The 22,906-nt window shown below is 48.4% G+C and overlaps 6 protein-coding genes across 18 annotated transcripts; 4 read left to right on the top strand and 2 right to left on the bottom strand.

Annotated features, from left to right (window-relative positions):
• Positions 1-895: 895 nt before the first annotated feature.
• On the top strand, positions 896-2,997 carry LOC6531746. Its single transcript, XM_002092500.3, has 4 exons — positions 896-1,039; positions 1,336-1,389; positions 1,475-1,632; positions 1,925-2,997. Exons 1-4 carry the CDS (start codon positions 911-913, stop codon positions 2,937-2,939), a joined length of 1,356 nt encoding a protein of 451 aa, XP_002092536.2. The 5' UTR covers positions 896-910; the 3' UTR covers positions 2,940-2,997.
• On the bottom strand, positions 2,984-4,186 carry LOC6531745 (PRADC1-like protein). Its single transcript, XM_002092499.4, has 2 exons — positions 3,792-4,186; positions 2,984-3,494 (listed from the first exon to the last, which is right to left on the bottom strand). Exons 1-2 carry the CDS (start codon positions 4,085-4,087, stop codon positions 3,200-3,202), a joined length of 591 nt encoding a protein of 196 aa, XP_002092535.1. The 5' UTR covers positions 4,088-4,186; the 3' UTR covers positions 2,984-3,199.
• Positions 4,187-5,180: 994 nt separating this feature from the next.
• Positions 5,181-6,674, top strand: LOC26535558 (CCHC-type zinc finger protein CG3800). The gene has a single exon (XM_015196060.3). It carries the CDS (start codon positions 5,407-5,409, stop codon positions 5,902-5,904), a length of 498 nt encoding a protein of 165 aa, XP_015051546.1. The 5' UTR covers positions 5,181-5,406; the 3' UTR covers positions 5,905-6,674.
• Positions 6,675-7,841: 1,167 nt separating this feature from the next.
• Positions 7,842-9,797, top strand: LOC6531744 (uridine phosphorylase 1). 2 transcript variants are annotated; one of them, XM_015196058.3, is made up of 5 exons: positions 7,842-8,192; positions 8,264-8,446; positions 8,498-8,711; positions 8,762-9,445; positions 9,506-9,797. In XM_015196058.3, the coding sequence occupies exons 2-5, from the start codon at positions 8,412-8,414 to the stop codon at positions 9,704-9,706; spliced, it is 1,134 nt and encodes a 377-aa protein (XP_015051544.1). In that variant the 5' UTR covers positions 7,842-8,192; positions 8,264-8,411; the 3' UTR covers positions 9,707-9,797. The 2 variants fall into 2 exon arrangements, with proteins under 2 accessions (XP_015051544.1, XP_002092534.1); XM_002092498.4 differs by having other exon boundaries at positions 7,851-8,192; positions 8,512-8,711.
• On the bottom strand, positions 9,785-16,666 carry LOC6531741 (receptor expression-enhancing protein 1). Of its 12 annotated transcripts, XM_039372058.2 has the most exons (9): positions 16,387-16,666; positions 16,145-16,321; positions 14,571-14,643; positions 14,313-14,510; positions 14,127-14,240; positions 11,788-12,062; positions 11,525-11,651; positions 10,549-11,458; positions 9,785-10,315 (listed from the first exon to the last, which is right to left on the bottom strand). In XM_039372058.2, the coding sequence occupies exons 2-8, from the start codon at positions 16,174-16,176 to the stop codon at positions 10,550-10,552; spliced, it is 1,728 nt and encodes a 575-aa protein (XP_039227992.1). In that variant the 5' UTR covers positions 16,177-16,321; positions 16,387-16,666; the 3' UTR covers positions 9,785-10,315; position 10,549. The 12 variants fall into 12 exon arrangements, with proteins under 12 accessions (XP_039227992.1, XP_015051541.1, XP_039227993.1 ...); XM_015196055.3 differs by having other exon boundaries at positions 10,549-11,455; positions 16,145-16,666; XM_039372059.2 differs by having other exon boundaries at positions 10,666-11,455; positions 16,145-16,666.
• Positions 16,667-17,001: 335 nt separating this feature from the next.
• LOC6531740 (nuclear pore complex protein Nup214) lies at positions 17,002-22,821 on the top strand. The gene is made up of 8 exons (XM_002092494.3): positions 17,002-17,134; positions 17,190-17,328; positions 17,386-19,121; positions 19,175-19,356; positions 19,413-19,754; positions 19,811-21,009; positions 21,104-22,625; positions 22,693-22,821. Exons 1-8 carry the CDS (start codon positions 17,099-17,101, stop codon positions 22,715-22,717), a joined length of 5,181 nt encoding a protein of 1,726 aa, XP_002092530.1. The 5' UTR covers positions 17,002-17,098; the 3' UTR covers positions 22,718-22,821.
• The last annotated feature ends 85 nt before the right edge of the window (positions 22,822-22,906 follow it).

Genomic DNA, 22,906 nt, shown 5'->3' with positions numbered 1-22,906 from the left:
TTCAGGTTTTTGTATACTGAAAATTACAGAGTACAAAGCACGCCGAGTACGATTGATTTGTATCTTCCGCTAAAATTACCGCTAACAATTGGAAACCACAAAAAAGTCCAATAAAAAATGACAATTCAAGAAATATGACTCCTCGAAATGCACTTTTTAAACAGCTTTTTGTGTAATTATAAGGTAAAAAATTTACAAAATTTTTTCGCGTAAATATGTATAATTAACGATGAAATACAGAGATTAAAAACGAGATGAAGTTGTTAATTTTTGTTTTTCTAAAAGGGATAGAAAATGTACCAAACAAACAGCAGGTGTGTTTTTCTATGTGTATTATTTGATGAAGCGGAGTTTTTGGAGACGAATGACAGCATAATCAGCATCACCATTAGGTTCGGATGGAACAAAAGAGAGAGTGCTTGCGATCAGCGAAAGCGTGACAAAGAAAAGCCCCTCCAGACACGCGATAATAACAAGGCACTCATATGTTTGTACATATGTATTCGTACATGCTGCGGGTGTTTACAAAGTTCCGCGATATGGAGCCGAGCATACATATATGTATATCTATGCGTATATGTACAAATGTATGCAAATTGGACAAGCGGCACTGATAGTGTTCGGCGATAACAGGGCTGATTCCTATCTAAACTGTAACAGGTGCCCAGCAGACTCGAGAAACGCGATCCCCGCTCGTTCCCGAGATAAAATTGATTGATAAAGGGGGGTTTTGGGTGTGCGGAAGGGAGGGGGAATGGGGGGTGGGGCTCGGGAAGAACACAAAGCTCCAAAAGAGAGCTTCATGAAATGCAGGAAAGCTTCGTCACTCAGTCAGTTCTGTTGTTCTTGCTCTCTTCGCGGCTCGAGTTTCAATTTAGTCAATTTACCGTTACCGTTACAGTTGCACTCGATGAGCGGCGCCGAACGAACAGCTGAAGGGGATCGGAACTACGATCGGTGTCGGGAGCCATGGAGCAGCCGAAGCGGAAGCCGCAGCCGAGCGACCTCCATTGGATCATCCTGGCTGCACGACGAGCTTGTAAGTTTTGGAGGGCCTCAGTTGTGGCTGGACCGCCGGTCGCGATCGATCTCTCTCCCGCTCCCGTTAGCCGTGCTTTCTCTCGCTGTTTTGCTCAGTGAGAACTCTCCCCACCCACGCCATGTGTTTTTTGTTGTGAATGAGATCCCCCGTGCACTGTTGTTGTAACTGTTACTTTCCACCCTCTATCACCCACTAACGCCCATCGTTCTTTGTCTGTCATGCATCGACATAATGCGGAGAGCTCTTTTTGTTTCATCAATCGCCTCAACGGGAATGCCAATGATGAACCGCAGCAGCCGGGAGAGCATGAGCCCACTTCCGCTCTTTTGGACTACTGCAAACGGAAGGTGGGTGTGGTGTCAGCATTGATCACCTATTACCTAACACCCATCTCGTGGGAACTGACCAACCAAACAATGTTTCGCCAAACAGTTCCTCCGTCCATATGTGGCCATCCTGACCCTGGTGGGCCTCAATCCCATCTCCACCGATATGTCCAGCATCCGGGCCTGCTGCAGCTACGTCCAGGCGCTGATGGTGCTATTCGTCCTGCTTGTAGGATACCTGTTGCGCTACATTTGCGGATACAGGTGAGTGGGTTCTTGAGGTTTCCTCTGTTAAAATGAGTGATTCACTTGAAAAAAAACCTTCGAACGGTAATTGCATCATGTAAACTTAATTACATTCATATACACATACGTATGAATGTTTTCTTATCAATTGGTTTATTTTACGGGAAAACCATTTCCAGCTTTAAACAAGGAATGTTTATTATAGGCTATGTTGTGGCAAGGTCTTCCTTATAAATATTTATTTTTAAGCAATTAGGAATTTGCTTTGTTTTGAAAGAGCACTTTTATTGACCACAACCTTCACTTTTAGAGGCGATCGCGGCTTTACCAGCTACCGGGATATACGACCCGTGACCAATGGGACAGATGGCGGAACTACGACCCCCAACACCATAGGAGAACTTCTGTTCGGTTTTATAGTGCCCAGTGGCTTTAACCTCTTGGCCTTCGTATCGGCTGTGTTGGTATGCAAGGTGATCGACCACGAGCAGCTGCAGAACCTCATCGAGAGGGTTTTCCTCATGTCCGCCAAACCGAAGAGGCTCTGCCGAATGCTGTGGCTTTTCCTGGCCATTGCTTTGGCCCTGCTGATTTTGCTGTTCGGCTACGCCTGCTGTGTGGTAATGATGCAGCCCAGCCAGATCGTGAAGGTGTCCTGGCTAGCAGAAATCCTAAGCGACTGGGAGATGTGGATGCGAGTAGGCCTCTTGTTTACCATACTTCTGCAGGATCTGGTGGAAATTATCATACTGAGCAACTACTATATCGAGTGTTATTTGCTGAGAATGCATCTGGAGACGCTGTCGCACAAGCTGCTTATGCACTCCATCGATTCGTTGGATTGGATGAGGGAAGTCCTCGAGTTCCGCAAGCTGCTGGAGCGGTTGAATCAGCACGTGTCTATTCCAGTGTGCTTCCTAATTGTAATGAATCTGGCGTACGCCTTCGCGGGATTGGTGTACCTATTTAAGGACTTTGATTTCCACTACTGCGCCTTAAAGCTCGTCCTGCTTAACATTGCCAACGTGATGCTGTGGCTATTTCTAGGATTGCTGCCCTTTTTCGTGGCATCATCGGTAACCCGAGTGTGCCAGAATGCTCAAGCTAATGGACACCAGATACGGGTTCGTCCATTTGTTTACCACAATACCTCAGCGGAAGATCTCAACTCGACGCTGCTGTTCGCCGCCTCGCTGGACATGTCCGCCAAACTCTTCCGGATGCCCATTCAGCCAAACTACTTGTGCTTCGCCATCCTCGTGGTGGTCATTGTGATTCTCACGCTGGGCATGTGCCTAAATCTCACCGCACTGGGAAAAATATAACAAATAACTCGTAGTCATTTGCCTATAATAATAAAGAGTTATAGTATTGTCTAGCTTACAACTTGGCGACCTGACTCTCTGGCTGCTAAGCAATTTATTTACAGTTTATGGCTTCTGTCTACGAATTAGCTACTTATTGGTACTCTAAAGTTTAGTCTCAGTTGCGGTCTCGACTTCTCAGCCTACGAGTATGCACTTTGGTTTCAGATCGTGTGTGACTCTTCACACGAGTCCTTTAAGCTGCCTGCAATCCGGTCACGTCACCAGCCCAGCCACGGCGGATGATTGATCTTTGAGGGCGGGGTAAAGGTAAGGTTAACCGGTATGTTTATCAGGGCGTGCACCCGCTTCAGTCGCTGCAGAGTCGACCGGATAATGACGCCGTTCTTCCCGAGCAAAAAGCCGGCCGGTATATTGGCGTCCTTTTGGGAGTTGTCATGTATCATCTCGATGTAGTGCTCAAACTCTGGAGAGCTGGGATTGTACTCGGTGATGATTGCAGCCAATGCGCCCGCTGCCTCCGCTCGAAGTGTCTTGGTGAGGAAGGAACACTCTCTGAAAAATGGCAGATCATTAGGTTAGGAAGACAAGATTCTATTCTTAATGTTCTATTCTATCAGTTAATCGTCCCAAGATTTGCAAATATGATGGCTTCAGTAAGTCTTTAAATTGACACTCCGGACGCACGTAACCAACTTCTGACATTTCTGATAAGAAGCATGGAATGGTGGCTGAAGTTACACCTAGCTTCCTGGTATAGGTTCGTCAAAGAAAACTGATAAAACTTGGCCGTGGCTGTGACCATCTTTCAATTGGAAAGATAAGCTTTGTAGGGATTCTAGAGGCTCTCACCCTCGATCGATGAGTGCGACGGCCCCATTGAGATCTCTGGCGTTCCGGATCTCCTGGCAGGCGCCTGGGGGATCTGCGAGCACCAGAGGCACACCCTCAAGTCGCTCCGAGAATGCGGATCCAAAGTCCTTGGCCGGGCGCAGCCGGTACGTGTATTCCAGGTCCGAGGGGGACAAGATTTCAAAAAACACGTCACCCGCTATTATGTCCTGCGTAGTGATCGGTATCGATATCGTGGTGCTGGCTCGGATGGATCGGCTCAAAGTGGCGGCAAGCACTAACCAAACGATTAGCATTTTGGCCACGCACGCATAACTAATGTAAATGTTTGTTGCAAAAAAAAAACAAACTAATTCTTATGGCGGTAGTGATGGACCGGCGGCAGACAGTGCCGCTCTGACGATACTATCGCCGTATGCTCTATTCATTGGTATCGAGTATTGCAAGCGATAAGAGTTAACAGATTCAAATAAATATTTGAAGTAAATTGATTTTACCTTTTCCTATCATAAACTTACAAAGTAAATAAATAACATAAGTTCTTCTCTTTGGAAATATTTATGAGCAGGAATACCCTCATCTGAAAGTTATATCGAAGCCTTCCAGATTTAAAAAACCTGTATTGACTAGTATTTATAATATTACAACAATAATTTAAGTGTGCTCAGTATATTATTTATGGTTTGCTTTAAAAATTAACACCACTATAAAAAATCGATTTTTTGACATAGCCTGTTCCTTTTGGTAAAACGTTACATATTTATGTGTATATATAATATTTTCTTAGTCGTTGCATAACATGAGAGCTTTGCTATTATTAGAATATTACGTTTCCTCTATGAACTCTTTAATCTATTTTTTACTAAGCACCCCTTATGTGCCAATCGATATCGATTTCTCCTAATGGTGAATTAGCATAGGTGGACGTATATTGTGTTCGCACAAATAAAATTAAACAATTATTTGACTGAACTACTGTATATATTTAAGGATATATATTTCGATAACCCAGTGCCAAGGGTACTCCTAACATCTGAGCCGACAAGTTGCAGTCCATCACTACGGACACACTGGTTACGCGACGTCAAAAAGTGGCAAAAGCGAGTTCGCAAAATTGGGTTATGTAGTGCCACCTACATATGGAGGACACGAAAGAAAAGATAAACACGCATAATGTGAAAGTAAAATGGAAATGGAATTCTGTGAGACAAAGCACGCCGAGTGGAAGTAGTACGACGCCACCACACTACAAAATTCCAGCCTCAGATTTCGCCTCACCGTCGCTTAACCCCGAACCAATGTGCACCGCGTGGAGAAGCAGTGTTGCAATCAAGCGCAGCCGAAGCAACTCTGGCGAGTAGTCGATACCACCGCGAATCGGTACTCACTCGCTCAGCGGCAGCCATTTTAACTTTTGGCGTCGAAAATACGGCGAGGAAATCTGAGGAAGCCGGAGATCCTGTTGGTCTGTGTGGTTTTTTCGCATCCAGCGCAAGCAGTGTGTAGTGCTCGAGGGCCCGTGGTTACCAGTGAGTGTGCGAGGAAGTCGAGAAGTTGAGTTTAAGAAGCGGAGTCGGATTTGCGGATCAGTAGTCTAACCAAAACCGAAGCGAAGATGTCGATGTCTGCCACGTGCTACAAGTGCAACCGGCCGGGCCACTTTGCCCGGGACTGCAGTCTCGGAGGCGGCGGTGGTCCGGGAGGCGTTGGAGGAGGCGGTGGTGGCGGCGGCGGCGGTATGCGCGGCAGTGATGGCGGCGGCATGCGTCGCAACCGCGAGAAGTGCTACAAATGCAACCAGTTTGGGCACTTCGCACGTGCCTGCCCCGAGGAGGCCGAGCGCTGCTACCGTTGCAACGGCATCGGGCACATCTCGAAGGACTGCACCCAGGCGGATAACCCGACCTGCTACCGGTGCAACAAGACCGGACACTGGGTGCGCAACTGCCCGGAGGCCGTCAACGAACGTGGACCGGCCAATGTGTCGTGCTACAAGTGCAACCGCACCGGACACATCTCCAAGAACTGCCCGGAGACCTCGAAGACTTGCTACGGCTGCGGCAAGAGCGGACACCTGAGGCGCGAGTGCGACGAGAAGGGAGGACGGAACTAGGCGCCACCACCCACCCGTGGCACCTCACAAATATAATCATCGAAGGAGGAATATGAGTAATAATTCAACACACGAAGAACAACCAGAAGAAGATGAGAAAGAAAGAAAAAAAAAAAATGAAAAAAACGAAAAATCAATTTGCTACAACATTCACAAAGCCAGCCAACAGCAACAACAACATCTAGAAGCGAAAGCAGCAGCAGCACCCAAGTCAAGATCAACCCCTCCAAAATAAAGAACCCACATCCACATCCCTTCATTAACACACGCAGCATATAAATCCATAATCCTGAACATCATCCAGTAACCATCGCTGATTCCAAAAGCCGAGCCTGCAGCGCGGTGCCAACGTCCCGAGAACTGAAAGAAGACAAGGAAGGAGAAGTATTGGCTTTCCGAGGGAAAGCCGCCAGATGAGGAATCACGGAGGCCACGGAGGAAGAAGGCAAGGGCTCCTCGAGCAGGGGTCGGAGGAGCAGAACCAGAAGACGATAGCCAACGGCAGCTGTGCAGCCGAGAGAGCAGATGACGCCGACGACGAGGAATAGGATGAGGACGAGGTAGAAGATGAAGAAGAAGACACGACGACCCAATTTGTAAGATGAGACTAAACCGCAACAGCAACAACAAAAGAAATCACCAAGCAAACCACTTTACTATAATTATACCTATATGATTATGATTATGCTGCAAAGTGTTTGAATTTACTAATTACATTATAACGAATGGAATGAAACTATATAAGATTATATAAAGAAAAATACCTTAAAGAATACTATTTAAATCTAATGATCCTATTAGGAGTTCCACAGCCAGAAACAACCGAATGAAAAGCGTAAATAAAAATTATAAAAACCAATGAAAAAGCGAAGAATCAGGCGGCTAGAAGATCAGGCCACGTTACCACTCCACACTCCACTCAACTCCACTCCATCCAGCTGCTGCCGGCGAGCCTTGGGAATTCTCCAGGATCTAAGACTGCCTATCATCCAGTGACCAGTATCCCACCCCTATACCATCACCAACAACGCAATCCATATCCATACCATACCGCACACCCATCAGCCAAGACGCCCGGCAAGATCTCTCGAGCGGGGTAGCATGCTATGTAGCTCATAGCTGTGGAGCCAAAGGGGGCAGCAAACAAGAACAGAGAAGCAGACAAATAACAAGAAGAGAACATCAACAATGGTAGAGACATACACGACGACTTTGAAAACGGAACGCAACGCTGGAGAGGATGAGCTAAGCGGTTGAAGAAGCAGACAAGCCAAAGCCATCGGCACTCAGAACGAACACTCAGTGGGCAGATGAAGAAGACAACGGCACACACACACCTTCAGTTCAGTTCAGTTGGACGGACGGGACACAAAAGATGCGAGACCGAAACCTACGTACGATGAAGGAAATGAAAATTCAAATATCACTGTGATTGTTTTTTAATTGTAAATTAAAATGCTGGAGCTGCTGATTTGAGACAAAAAAAAATAATCCCACGCCGTGTGTTTTGTCTTTAGGGTAACTTCTTTCCATTAGCGCCCCCTGCCAATTTGAAGCAGCTCCGCTCCTGAGCGGGTAAGAGCGATCGCCCGCTTTCGCACTCTCTCCTTCTCGCTCACGCAACCAGTTTACCGGCGATTTCCACAACTGCAGCTGCGGCAACACATGGCACAGGCAGCTGATGGGAATGGGGCTGGGGGCTCTCTTTTCGCTTATGTGCTCACGCCGCTTTCTTTGCTCTCCTGCCCTGTGTGCAGTTCGCGTACCAGCACACACACAGACATAGGTACATACGGGCGCGCTAAGTGAATACATTCATACGTACAGCGTGCTGCGAGGTACAGTCGCCGCTAATGGTGAAAACTGGCCGTGCGAAAAGGCTGAAAGGCGGCTGGCAGAGAGCGAGAGGGAGAGGAAGAGAGCGGGCCTGGGGTGGGGTGGCAACTTCAACTTCGCCGGCTGCACTTGGCAACAAGTCTGTCTGCAAGCAACTGCGACTCCAATTGAGGGTCAAGGTCAGCGCTCGCGCATCAGCTGCTGCGCATGTGTGACGACCACGACTGCGGCCGCGACGGTGGCTCCGCGAAAGCTGCGCTCCGAGTTTCTGGAGCCGCACGCGGATGGGCAAGAAGCAGAGAGAGGTTGGCAGGCCGGTTTGGCCACTTTTCGCTGTTCTCCATGCTTAAGTGCGGTGCGATCGCGGGGCGACCAAGTAAACGCCGCATTTACTTAGGCCTACGAGGGGCGTTACGAAAGTTCTCATCTGCATATGATTGGCGCGCATACGGGTAAAGATACAAATGTATCTCAAAATTCGGAATACGAATGAACTCTGTACCTTTTATGTATATTTTACTAGATCTGGTAGTCGCAATATCTGACAACTTTCGATATTTCCAATATAAATTCAAACACTAAATACAACTTATTCCGAAAGTGAGCCAAAATTGCCGTTAAGTACAATATAAAATTAAAAAAATGTCCAAAAGCAATTGCAATGACTGCACATGCCGTTTGGCCAACGAGGTGGGCCAGCTAAAGGGTGACTACATTGAGTTTAGATGGGAATCCCCCGAGATCCCTCATAATACAGACCGCATCCCATAGCCATTGTGAATGCCCAGAGCAGGACGCTCGCCAAGCTGGTCCGCCAGATGAAGGAAGGCTGCAAGAAGGACGAGGAGGCCAAGGAGTCCACTTTGTGCGGTCTGAATCCCTGCCTGAAGTGCCTGCAGCCAGACATATTGTACCACCTGGGCCTGAGCACGGACACCACCGACTTTCCCAAGGTGTTTGGGGATGTGAGGGTTAGTCCTATCCATTACATTTAGATATCTAGTAACTATAAGTTTCATAGTTCGTTTGCATGGGAGGCACTCCGGGTCGGATGGAAAACTTTGCCTACTACGTGATGCAGGAGATCGGGCTGAAGATAAACGCGGCAACCAAGCTACGGAACATATCGGAGGCCGGCCAGCGATTCTCCTTGTTCAAGGTGGGTCCCGTGCTCTGTGCCAGCCACGGAATGGGCTGTCCCTCGATCTCCATCCTGCTGCACGAACTCATCAAGATGATGTACCACGCCAAGTGCAAGGATCCCGTCTTCATCAGAATTGGCACCAGCGGCGGCATTGGCGTTGAGCCCGGAACCGTGATCATCACCTCCGAGGCGATTGATGGGCGCTTAAATCCCGCCCACGAGATCCTGGTGCACGGCGTCAGTGTCCAGCATGCCAGCCAGCTGGATGAGAGTCTGGCCGATGAAATCAAGATGTGCCACGATCCCTGCAAGGACACTTACGAGGCCGTCATCGGCCGGACCCTGTGTGCCCATGATTTCTACGAGGGCCAGTCGCGTTTGGACGGAGCGTTTTGCGAGTACACGCCCGAAATGAAGAAGACCTACTTGGAGCAGCTGCAGAGCCAGGAGGTGAAGAACATCGAGATGGAGAGCTTGGCCTTTGCCGCCCTCACCAGTCGGGCCAACATCAGGGGCGCAGTCGTCTGTGTGGCCATCCTGAATCGCCTGAATGGGGATCAAGTGAGTTCACTACTGTAAATTATAGTATGTAATGTATCTTTGAACTAAAACCCAACGTAGATCAAAACGCCACATGAGGTTCTGTCCAAGTGGGAGAAGCGACCCCAGGAGCTCGTGGCCCGCTACATACGCAAGAGTCTGTACTATAACGAAAATGACGATGACTCGGAGCAGCCGGAGGACGAGACCGAAGGAGCAGCAGCTGGGACTGGGGCCGGCGCGGGGGACACCCAAAAGGCGCCTGCAGCGGAAGCCGAGTAGTCTGGTCCTTCGTATCTAGGTAAACCATATGGATGTGCCATAGTAGCTCAAAGTTTCGATCATTAAACACACGTCTGGTTGTTCAGTTCAATGGTATAGATTCTTTTATTAAATGTTCAATTATAATATTAGGAATTTATGCTACACACTTGATAGGTTTCTTCGGGTTTCATTTTTGGTTAGTACAGCTGTTGCAGAACCTTTGGATAGAGGCTAGGAGACTCGCTTAACGCTAAACTAGTCACGAAATGAGTACCAATGGCAACCAGGACGAACTGCGCCTGGAGCTCTAATAGAATCACAAACAAAGTACACAATGCATGCGCATATATAGCTAATATTATCATAATCTGTATCGATATCCGTATTAAGTTACAATTTAAACTAAAACATGAGGTTCTGGTTCTATGGATTTCACTGTCCGCCCACCATCACCACCTAAGTCAACATACTGACGACGATGGGCAGTCTATAACCGATGCTCCACTACTTCTCCGACTTGTTGCGCGTTTTCATCTGGCCAGTGGCGCCAGTTCCACCCTGGGATCTCTCCGATTTCCGGCTGCTCGACCGGGGCAAGGTGGTGCAGCTAGCAGACATGGATTTGTCCTGCAATAAGTAAAGAAAATAGATCAAAGGTTAGAGTCTGAATCTCGCTTGGAACATTTAAACAACATGCTGCAAATCCTTAAATCTGGGGGTTAGTAACGCAACTGTACAGAAAGATAATGCCATTTTGGGGGCCATGGAAGTTAGAGGCGGAGCAGAAGTCGCCCGGCGGTGAGCGAAACATAACACTGGGATGATGAGAGCTTCGAAAACGGGCTTGCGGCTGGGCTTACTTCAAATCTGTGTCTCTTTGGCCGCCAGCTGCTCATCCTCGTGCTGCTGCTGCTGGCTGGGATTAGCTTTGTTACGCAGCACATTAGCTTTGATATTCTTGAACAGTTGTCCGATACCTGACTTGCGTTCCAAGCTGCCCGTCGATGTCTGGCTGATGGCGTCCGGTTGGGGACTCAGTGAGTGCTTCTTCGGTGGCAGAGGCGGCGGTGGAGCACGTCCCTTGCCATGATTGGCCTTGGGCCGCAAGTAGGGTGATGGTGAGGCTGATATAGAGGGCTCTGGTTCTAGTTGGGCACGGAAACTGTGCTTAATCTCCTCCAGAGTCTCGCGCATTTCACGAGGCGACATTGGACGCGGCCGCTCGGGCAGAAAAGGATCTGGAGCAGATGCCGAAGCGCTTAGAACCAACACAAATGGGTCTATTGGTGGATGGACAAAGGGCTTGCTTTGGGCAGATAACCTTGAATCAGCAGTTTCAGCAGACCCATTCGGAGTTTGGTTTTGACTTGTATTCAATTGTATCTGCTGGCTTAAATCCTCCATGTTCTTAGCATCCACTTTATCTAAGACGCTTTTAGTTGGTTCTTCGAACAATGCATCCTGAAACTGCTCCTCTTCTATAGAATTATGCTTTCGATCTTGCGGCAACACCTTTTTCGCTTTCTCATCGTTGGCCACCAATTCATTTATGTGCTCATCTATCAAGGGCAAGGCTTCAAAAAAGGCCTCATCCTCCGCATCATCGTTCTCCTCCTTCACCACCTTTTCAACATCCTGGTGTGGGATGCTTTCAAAGCTCTCCACAATTTTAAGATCTTGAGCTCGAGGAACTGAGTTCTCCCCACGCGTACCTTGAAAATACAGCTGGTTGTCTAAGTAGACCTCGTCCCTCATCTCTTCCAGCAACTGCTAACCAACACCAATCTCTAAACGGATTAAGATAGTTCCAACAAGAAGAACTGAAATCATTCCTACCTCATTGCGTTTGGACTTGACTCGACCCTTGGAAGCGTTTGTCATTGAGGAGGTGCGACTGAGACCACTCACAGGTTCGGCACTCGAGTAGCCAGAGCTGATGTCATCCTGGCTGCGAATGTTGTAGCTGGAATGGATACGAAGTAATTAGATTAGATAGCAATAGCAAGATGACAAGGTGCTTTAAATTCGACAAAAAACTGGGGGATTTCCACAAATTTGGAGAATTTTGTGGGATTTGCCAGTACTGAATAATGACTCACTTGAAATCGCCCGCATTCTTGGCGGTCACATCCACCTCCGTAAAATACATGCCCGTGGAGTGGCGTGTTCCGCTGCCGGATCTGCCCACAGGCGTCTGATTTCTTGGCCTCAGGAGACGCGCTCCCGGGGCATTCGAACGCATGACCACCGCCGACGATGTCATCGAGGACATCATCACGTTGTCCAGCTCATCCTGGGTGCGATGCATATCCGGTTCGCTGAGATCGCTGAGGCTGTAGCTCCGCTTGATCGTCTGCACCAGATTGCCGCCTCCCTTCAGTGGAGCATTGGTGTTAGGTGGGAGCAATGGTGTCGTGGATGATGGAGTAGAGCACAAGAGTTAACATTTGAATAATTTAATTTTAACTACAACTAATCGAAAAACTTAGGTGTAAACGTAGTTATAATACATGATTGGAAAAAAATAAAACTGCAATTGGGCGACAGTGTTAATGTGATGAAGTGTACGTGTCTCGCTGAGTGTTTAAAATTCGGTTGTTCGCTGAGTATCTGTTTGCTTGATGGCAGCCATCTTCAGTAGTTTTCCACATCCACATCGGGTGTGGGATCGCGCAGCTTGCGCCGGGAGCGGATCACACTGGAGCTAGAGCTTCCGGCGGCCTCCATATCGTTGTTTTTCTGGCCACGTTTGCCCGCAGCTCTGGCGGTACCTGCGGCACGACGTGGCTGAGCCTTCCGGACAGGCAAGTCTCGGAGACGTGCTGCTCCGGCATCGCCCAGGGGCTCATCTTCGTGCTCCACCTCCTCGCTGACCTCCCGAATAACCAGTCGCCTGGTCTCGGCTCTCGGCTCGTAGATCGTCTCCGTGTAGCTCTCGATGCTGCTCAGGGAACTGGCCCTCGGCAGCCAGTTGTCCGTGCTGTCCATCATGTCCTGGTCCCGGGACAGCTCATTCGCGGAATGGGAGTTCTGCAGGCCGCGTCCATGGCCAGATGGCGCCGTGGTCAGCGCATAGGTCTAGCGGTAAGCGGGTTAGTGGCAATCGAGCGGTGCAGGCAGGTGCGTTGTGTTTAGTTGGGATTTTGAGTTTTGTTTGGTGGGTTAAATGCAAAGAAACATAAGTGAAGAAACGAAAAAGTTAATTAAAATAGAGGCAACGCAAAAGTCTCAAATTGAAATGAATTGCAGCTGGGTCAAATGAAGCGCATACACACACGCCCAAGATATGTCTCATGCCCGGCATCTATTTATATTTGTATGCCCTACCCTAGAGGCGATTCGGAATTGGAATTAGAATTGTGCAACTGGGCAACTGAGATGGCGACAACGGCGATGGGCGAGCGGAATCGGCGGAATGCAAATGTGGAAACAGGAGTGTTCGGCAGATGTCTTGGAGGAACCAAACATATATATTTTTGTTTCGAGACAAAACGAGTTTCTTTGTCTAGAAACAAAGAAAAAAAGCTCCCTTTTTAAATAAAGAAGACATTAGAATGAACAGTCATAGGTAAAAACAAGTATATATTCTCCCTTTCCTATTCCGCATTTGAACAGATGTCTTTGTTAGCCAACAAAGAAAGCTCAAGTGTTCCAGTCATCAGATGATTAACTCAGATTCTTTGTTCAAAATCGTATTGAGTAGCCCTAAGGAATGTGCAACTGGACCAGCTAAACAAATCACTTGCACCTTTCATTCTATATTTTGTCTATTCTTTGACCTACATCAAGGAGCATTAGTTCATAATTCGGTGGCTGCACTTCAGATGCCATAAACTCTGTTGCAGCCCACAAGTGACTTGGCCCACATCTGAATTGTTTACAAACAGTTGTGAATTGCGGCAAGTATCTGGGATCTTTGGCATGGGTTTGTTCAGATTTTGTTTTTATTACATTATTTCAACATGTTGATTTATCTTTCAGCGTGCATCACGTATAGTATATATAGTGATCGGACTACACAAAGAGAAACACACTACAAACTAAACCAAAACAAACACGCAAATGGCACAAAAGAGCATTCCATTCTAGACGTTTAAGCTAAATAATAATAAAAGTAAATGTAAAGAGATGGCGATCAAATGATGAAGGCGATGATGCTGATGATTCTCTGTCGAGGAGCTCCCCGCTTTCTGCTGCAGATTCGCTGACCAGTTGGCGATGATCAAGATGGGCACGCGAGAGTGTTGCGCAAAATTTTTCGAATATAGAACAGCAGAAGCTGATGTCTGTTTGCTGCTCACTTTATGCAACGACGCTGGAGGCGATCGAAAATGGCCAAATGAATGTGGTTACCGAGTCGAGTGAGTGTGCGAGAGTGTGGGTGAGTGTGTCAATGGGGGCAGTGTGTGGTGTGTGAGGTGTGTGTGGGAAGGATTACCTTGATGGCCGTCTGCATGAGGACATTGGTGGCGTAGTTTACTCCCTTGGAGCCCAGCTGCAGGACCGCCGAATAGCCCCGCTCTTTGGCCTGGTTCACGTACTCGTCGATCTCCTGCACAAAGAGAAGCGAATTATGATGTACCGAGCGATCTATATATATACACTCGAGTTTTTCGGGTCCCACCTGTTCGTGGCGCGTCAACATCGGATGCACGAATTTGCGATACAAAGTCGAACTGCCCTTTGTGGCCGGCGAGAGGAGCCAAAACACCAGGGCCACCTTCACCTCGTAGTAGAACGGCAGCCAGGAAATGAATATGTCCGTGAATGTTTCTATGCAGGTGAAAAATGCAAAGACAATCCAGTACATCATCCATTTAACCTGAGGCGAGAGATGAAAAAGCATAACAATACAGTTGAATGTAAATCGACAAATACTTACATATTCCTTGACATCCTTGGTCCTGACGGCCTTGTAGGAGGCATAGGCCGGATACAGGGTGCCGCAGAACAATCTGAAAGCGGGAAACAGTAAACTCTGGGCACAAGTTCGCGGCGCAAGGAATATGACAATCAGCGAGCAGATGCAGGCCGTGTTGAAGGAGAGGCATGGCAGAGGACAGCGCTGCAGCAGCTCCAGCAGTCGGCCCAGGGCATTGAGGTTCTGGAGAACTTTGGGCGTGGGTGCGGTGGCCAGCGGAACTCGCTCCTCCACTATGTAGGCTCCGCCGTACTCATTCTCGGGAAAATCGCTGTCCAGCGAGCTCAGCGAGTCGCCCAGCTGATACAGCGGATATGGGGCCCGTTGCTGCTGCTGCTGTTGTTGTGGAGCGTAGATAAACTTTGGATACACGGGTATCACGTCCTCTGGCTGGTCCTCGAGCGAGTAGCTGCGTCCGTAGACGGTGCCCGGCGGTTGACGTAGGCGGCGGAGATTAGCTGGCCGCTGGTAGAAGAGCGGCTGCTCCTGCTGATAGATTGGCCTCATGGCAACGGGGATGCATTGCCCGCAGCGCGGATCGCAGATCGTTCCTGGCCGCTAGAACGCCGAGCAGAGACTGCCGGAGCTCGGCGTCTAACGCTCAGGCGGGGGGTCTATTAATAAACCCACGATCGGGTCTAGAGAGAACCAGCAATAGAGGAGCACTCAATGTTTACACGGAGGAATGCGCCGCAGTTCGGAAACTAGCGACAGATGCGTTCAAGAAAGTAGCACCACTAAGTCCCAAGATATTTAAATCTTTAAGTTGGGAAGGGTATTGGTAATCGATTTTATAATTTAGATAAACTATATATCTTGACATTGAGTATGATGTTATATATTTGATTTGAACTTATAACCATTTTAATTTTTTTTTTAACTAGAGTCTAAGCTCTTAGAAAAATACTATTCTATTTTATGTATCACCAGTATAGCGTACATATCTAGCTTTGCTGTATTGTGTGCTCGAACAAAGGAGCTGCTAGCAAGGTGGCCGCGACTGTGCCACTTTATGGGCAAGCGTTGAGTTGCCAATTCGACCGCGATCTATAAATATTGACAACAATAGCGGAGTCACAGAGTCGCCGGGTCGCCGACAGGCTATATCCACATGTTCTGCACCCAAATCGGGCGACACGAGTGCGTCGGCCTCGGAAACCCAGAGACTCTGAATCTCGGAAAGTTGCAACTCCAAATTAGGAGTTCAATTGAGGGTTACACACACACAGGCCGCACACACTCGCGCACAAGTGAACGGTACTTTGCGACAGCTGATTAATAAACAAACAATCCGGGGGTAATCAGAGAATCGAGGAACCACGGAAATGTATAAAAATCAGAAATCAAAAGCGTGACGCCCACACAATTAGGAATCGACGACGAGTTTCGTAGGTGCTCGATTTTCTCCGTTTCGAAGGCCGAGCTTGAAAAGTTTGTTTTATTTTTTGGGGGTCAGCAGCTGCAGCGCTCTCACTCGCACTAACCTGCGGGGGCTGTGAAGTTGGGGATTGCTATAGTAATCGGTTATTACTCACATTATAAGCCGCGAAAACAGACTGCTGATCATCTTGGTGGCCGCCTGACTGCTCTAGTTGAAAATTTGCAGGGTATTCAATTAGTCCACTCCGTTATCCTTGCCTTTCCTTTTCAACCCTAATTTTCACCTGCAATTTCCTCGACTTTTTCCGTAAATTATATGATTTTTGGGGATACTTTTTGTGCAATTTCGAAATAAACTTTACAGACTTTTGTTCAACTTGATAACAATTTCATTTACTTTTTGGTTACTGCGATTGGATTCGTAGGACTTCGGGATTAATTGGCTACGCAATTTTTAGCACCGTGTTGCGTCGCCTCTGGATAATTGCGAATCGCCAGCTCGACCTCAACTACATGGCTTTGTGCAATCTCAGTCCAAACAGCCGATGCTTTGTGCCCTGTTTTGCAACTGCATTCGCATTGCCCGCGAACAAATCGCTTTTGTTTAATTCTCAGCAAACAAAAAGAAACGCTTGCAGGACAGAGACAGACGAACAACAACAAAGCTGCTGCGCTAGCGATGTGTTGAAATTTTCGTTCTCGCACATACTGGCAAAACAAAATACCACGTGCAAAAATACCAACCAGATGCAAATGCCATATGGTTACACTGTTAGACTAAAGCGGTAAGTTGCTAATTCCAGCCAATTTGAGTTTTTAGTTAACAATTATATGAAAAAACAATTCTCAAAGCTTATTTAATACCATTTTAAAATCTTTTCTTCGTTATATGTATGAAATCAATGTCAGATATAACAACGTTTTGTACATTTCCTTGAATGTGGTGGGTTTACTGTGGTAAGATACTTGAAAGTGACCGTACTGCAAGTGGCGCGCTTTTTGTTTCTCAACGTTTTCAGCGATCTAAATTTGCAGCCACACCATCAACTCGAATGGCAAATTGACAAGCCGCACATAATTTGGTGAAATAAGAGTAAAAACAAACGAAAATGGCGCAAAATGCACCAGACTGTAAGGACACGCAGGTGAGTACAATTGCATCACACGGAAATGTCAAACATTCAATTTGTTTTGCCACAGGATTTTCAATTTAAGCTGCACGACAAGTTTGTTGCGTTCAAAAAATGCGGCGATCCCCGCAGCAATGTGAACCTTCTGGCGGTCTCCAGTAGCCGGGGATTGCTCTTTGCCGGCAGTCCAACGCAGCCGGAACTTAAGGGTAATATAGCTTGGATCCCTAGCTAAATATGTATATCTAACCTGGCTCTCCTTGCAGTGATCATTGTGAAGGATTTGGCCAATGCGAAAAGCACAGGCCAACAGCCGCAGGCGCGTCTTGTGCCGCTGCCCAGTATTCCGAATTACATTGCCTGCAGCTCCGATGGCAACCTGCTGGCCGTGAATCACACCCAGAACGGCACCAGCCTGCTTAGCATATATGCGGTGCCAACGTTCATGACCCCTGATGTACGTCCTGTTTACAATATTCGCCTGGCCGCCGAGGATCACGTGCACGCCGTCCAGCTGCTCTGGAATCCCGTGCTGCCCAACAGCCTGGCCGTTGTTTTGAGCAACGGAGCACTCGGGATGTATGCCCTAAAGGAGGGCGGAAACTTTGAAATGCACTCGCTGGACAAGAATCAACAAGTTAAATGCGGCTGTTGGTCGCCTAAGGGCAAACAGATAGTTCTTGGTTTTCCCGCCGGCAAGGTGCAGCAGTTCAAGCCGGATCTGACGCCGGCCAAGACGCTTTTGTGTCCTCCGAATATACACGATGCCCCCTTTGACACCATTGCCATCCAGTGGTTGTCGACTTTCCAGTTTGCGGTGATCTTTCTGCAGCATGGGGAGGACTGTAACCCCTCGCTGTACATCCTAAATGCTCCCAAGGCAGGGGCGCCCAGCTATACTAACTACTATGACATCTGCTACAGCATGAACGGCCCGAGAAACCATCAGTTTCTCTTTAGCCATGTGCCCCAGTGGAATCTGCTGCTCGTAGTCTCGGCCAATGGCGTGGAGGTGGGCATCATGGGAACATCAGAAGCTGGCGATACACCCACTTGGCAGCAGTTTACATTGCTGGATGAGGCCCGCATTGAAATGCCCCTAAGTGAGGACAAGGAGGAGACCTTTCCGCTGGGCTTTGCCTTTGACACCTCCTCAACGCACCAGCTGACGATAAACGAGCAAAAGCTGCAGACCATGCCCATGGTGCATGTTTTAAGTTCAGATGGATTATTGCTCTCCTTTGACTTTCTAAATGTGCTGCCGACAGCGGTGTCAGTTTGTTCGCCACCTCCTCCAGTGGCAGATACTTCTGGGCAGTTCAGGCCGCTCAACACGCTGCTTCCTATTGAGGAAAAGGAGCAGACAGCTGTGGCAGCCAGTCCACCCTCCAAGACTCCTGCTGCAACTCCTGCTGCTTCCTCGGACATATCCTTTGCCTTTACACCGAATACCGTGACATCAACTCCAGCTCCATCGAAGGATAAGCCCCCATCGCTGTTTTCTGGCTTTGGAGCTGCTGCACCGAAGGCACCTGCTCCGCAGCTATCCTTTGGCACTGCTCCGACTTCCACTCCACTTTCGTTTGGTGCTCCAGCTGCCAATGCAGCCAAGCCAACAACACCATTTGGTGGATTTGGCACTCAAGGAACAGCTACGACTATGGGTACCATGTTTTCTGCTCCAGGAACAAATACCTTTGGTGGAATGGCATTAAACAAACCAGCTGTTAGCAGTGTGACACCCCGTACGATGGCATCAGGGCCAACAGCTCCTGCAGCTGCTTCTGCTTCTGCTCCTGCAAACAAACCACTATACACGGTTCCTCCAACGTTCGCACCAGTGGACACAAAACCAGCTACATCAGCGCCACCAACTGCAGAAGAAAGTCTTAAGCCTGATGACACCGAGCCTATTATCAAGGACATGATTGCGCTACAAATTGAGGCCTTTAGCCAGGATATCCAAAAGCAAAAGGACCAGACTATGCAACTCCTCAAAGGCGTAAGTACTGAGGATTTTAAACTGTTTCATGTATAAAAGTTGTTTTTCCTCAGATTGCAGCACCATCTGCTTTGAGGGCGTACGCCAAGAGACTGGATGATCTCCAGGAGCTAAATGAACAAGCCAAGGATGTGGAGTTCGAGTTGGATGTACAGGGATTGCGACACGGTCTTAATGAGGCCTATGCCATTGTAGCAGAATGCCGAGGAAAACTGGAGATTTATAGGAAACCAGAGTGGGTAACAGACTCTTTAAATATATAACCTAGTCTAAATCCATATTTTCGTTTAGGATTACGCGTTTAATGAACTCAAGCTCCTGTGATCCAGCAGGCCGTCGCATGTTAGCGCGTCTTCAGAGCTACGTGGCTGCCAATGAAGCCCAGTTGCGTCTTGCCCAGCAGCATGTCGATGTGCAGTGGGAACAGTTTCAGGATGTTGTGCGGCGCAACTCGAAGTCTCGCATGCACATGCCTTGCCTAGAGGGAATCTATCAAAGACTGACAAAACTTCAAAACCTCGCTTCTGACCAGCGGATTCTTCAAAACAACATCAAGGCCAAACTTAAGGAGCGCGGATTGCTTCAGGCCGCACTGCTTGACCAGGAGAAAAGTCGCACCCGCACCAACGAAGCGTTAGTAGAATTCATTATTATCTCTCTCTTTATGCAACGATAACTTTTTTATTTAGAGTGGATACATTGGCCGACTCCATTCTGTCGATGAGTCTTAGCCAGATAGTGGACTCTAATGCAGCCAAACTCACTCAACAAAGACTAAAAAAAATCCGTAACGTTGTCCAGCTGCAGAAGATCAACGTTATTTGTCCCCAGCGTCCGGATCGAGTGGGGCTCAAGTCGGAGGTTATTTTGGAAACCAAACGTAGGGCGGAGCAGATTAAGAAGGCAGCAGCCAAGCCTATAACAGCCAACAAATACACCCAAGCAGCAGTGGCACCGCCTCCCAAACCAGCTGTGGCATCCACGCCAGCTGTAGCACCGATGCCACAAGCTAATCTGGCAGTGGCTCCTCAGTTGCCAAAACCAATGCCATCTAAACCGTCCGTTGTGGAAAAACCTGGAGTGCCCACACATCCCACTACTCCAGTGGCTACGTCATTTTCCTTCAGCCAAAGCAGTCCGTTTGTAAAGACATCTACTGTGACGCCAACGACAAATACTCTGACTCCTGGAGAAGCTGCCAAGCCGGGTCTATCCATGTTCGGCGGCTTGGGCAGTACTAGTGGCAGCTTTAGTTTTGGCGGTGGTGGTGCCAAGTCGGCGCTCTCATTTGGAACAGAATCGCCAGCCGTGGCAGCTCCCACTCCAAAACCAAACCCGTTAGCAGCAGTCGAGAAACCTGCACCAGAGCCGACTAAGCCCAAAGAACAGCAAGCAACTCTAGAATTCAAGGCGGTGAAACCCGAAACTGAGGAATCGAAACTGCCACCCCAAACACCAAAGGCTAAAACAGAAAACAAATCCTTTGGATTTGGCGGATTTACAGGTACTGGAGGTGCTGTCGGAAATGCTTCCAGCTCCCCGTTCAGTTTCGGCGGGTTGGGCTCATCTCTGGGCTTCGGGGGAACAGCCGCAACGGTTCAAAAATCGGAACCTTCCAGCACAACAGCGACTAGTGCAGGCACATCAGCTTCAACTGCACCATTTGGCATGTTCTCGGCAGCTTTGACAAAACCATCGAACGCTGAACCGATCACCACAGTGACTAGCAGCACAACCACCATTGCCAGCAAGCCCACGCCCGTAATTGCTTCGATCAGTGCAACTGATGCTCCTTCCGTGACCACAACAAAAGCAGTGACCAACAGCTCGGATCCTATTGGCGGCCTCTTCAGCTCTGTGAACATTTGCAAGCCCAACACCCAAGCAGGTTAGATATATTTTCCTATAACATTGGATCAATAAATTAGGCATACATTTATATCATTATTTCTTATACAACTAATTTATCTTTTACCTTGCAGATACCACCAAACCAGCCAACATTTTTGGAGGTCTTAACAGCGGATCACCCTCTGGTACCTTTTCGTTTGGCGGTGGAAATGCGGATGCCTCAAAGGGATTATTTGGTAGTAACAACACAGTGTCTACAGCCACAATAGCTCCCACAAGTGTGACGGAGGCGAAAACCAAAACTGATCCTATTTCAACCACTGTAGCAGCTAATTCAACTACTACCACCACGACTGCTGTAACAAGTCCAGCAGTAATTCCTCCGGCAGTGACCCCAGCAGTTCCGGCAACATCTAGCACAACGGTAACATCCAGCACTGCTGTTCCGGGCAGCGCGTTCTCCTTCTCCAATGCATTCAGCAATTTAAGTGCGGGAGGTGCTGCAGCTCCAACTACCACCGCGCCTGCTCCCTTAGCTGCCAACAGCTCCACCACAACTACCGCCATTAACTCGTCGACCTCAGTGTTTGGTGGTGGCTTTGCTGCAGCAACATCAACAGCGGCTCCGGTAGCTAATCCCTTCCAATCAGCTGCAAAAAGTCCCATTTCGAGTGGAAACATTTTTGGCAGTATACCCAAGCCGGATACCAGCGTTTTTGGAGGCGCTACTGCTACTACTGCTCCTTCGAATACCACTGCTGCGGCAACACCAGCTGCTACAGCAGCTGCACCACCAGCAGGTCTCTTTGCGTCGGCCGCGATCAGCAATCCTTCGCCGTTTGGAAGTCCCACGACTGCAGCACCCGCTTCGGGCGGAAACATTTTTGGTCAAGCTGTTAAGCCAAGTGTCTTTGGGCAACCAGCACAGACAGGAGATAGCGGAGGATCTATTTTTGGTGGCGGATCAGCCAGTTCACCTTTTGGATCGAGCTCAATTTTTGGTGGAAGTAATGCGCAGAGCGCAGTCGGTGCCCCGACTGCAGGAAGTTCTTCAATCTTTGGCCAAAATGTGTTTGGTCAATCAGCAGCAGCTGCACCGGCAGCAGGTGGAAATATATTCTCCAATCCCGTCGGCTCCCCGCAACCTTCTGCCTTTGGTGGCGGAGGAAACTCGATTTTCGGTTCACCAGCAACCGCTGCAGCTACGCCTGCCTCTGGCGGATCGATCTTTGGCGGTGGCAGCAGCTCTGGTGGATTTGGCTCATTTACGCAGACAACACCAGCTCAGGGTGGCTTTGGTGGTGGATTTGCCCAGGGCGGCGGAGGATCTGTTGCCCAGACAGGTTTTGGATCACCTCAAGCCCCACAGCAACCATCGACACCAGGTGGGTTTGGGGCCAAGCCCGTTTTTGGTGGATCCCCGGCATTCGGAGCAAGTCCGACCTTCGGTGGAGGTGCCACCTTTGGCAGTCCGAAAGGATTTGGTGGATTTGGCGCTGCCACCCCGGTAGCCTCTCCTCCAGCCTTTGGTGCTGCTGCAAAGCCGACACAAGGAAACATTTTCGAAACGTTGGGCGGACAGGAATCGGGTCTCTCTTTCGGAAATCTTGCTCAGACAGGAAACTCAAATACGCAGAAACCAGCCTTTGGCGGGTAAGTTCTACCGAAATTGTTCTAGGAGTGCATGGTACTGACGCATCATGAACTTTTCTCATTTCAGATCGAGCTTTATGAATTATCGTTGAGTTAATATTAATAATATACGTGTTGCCTGTTCAGTTTGCATAAGATAAGATTACCATTTAAAACGAAATCATTATTAAAAGTAGCAAAAACTGTGTTTTTTTAATTCACTGTGTACTGGACTGGGTATTTACGTGTATTTCTTGTATGATAAGGATTTTTTTTAATGAAATACAAAAGCCTGATAAGGT

This window comes from Drosophila yakuba, chromosome 2R (genome assembly GCF_016746365.2).
Source record: "Drosophila yakuba strain Tai18E2 chromosome 2R, Prin_Dyak_Tai18E2_2.1, whole genome shotgun sequence".
NCBI classification, from domain to species: domain Eukaryota; kingdom Metazoa; phylum Arthropoda; class Insecta; order Diptera; family Drosophilidae; genus Drosophila; species Drosophila yakuba.
Note: the sequence above shows the minus strand (reverse complement) of the source record. Positions and strands in the feature narration are given on the sequence as shown.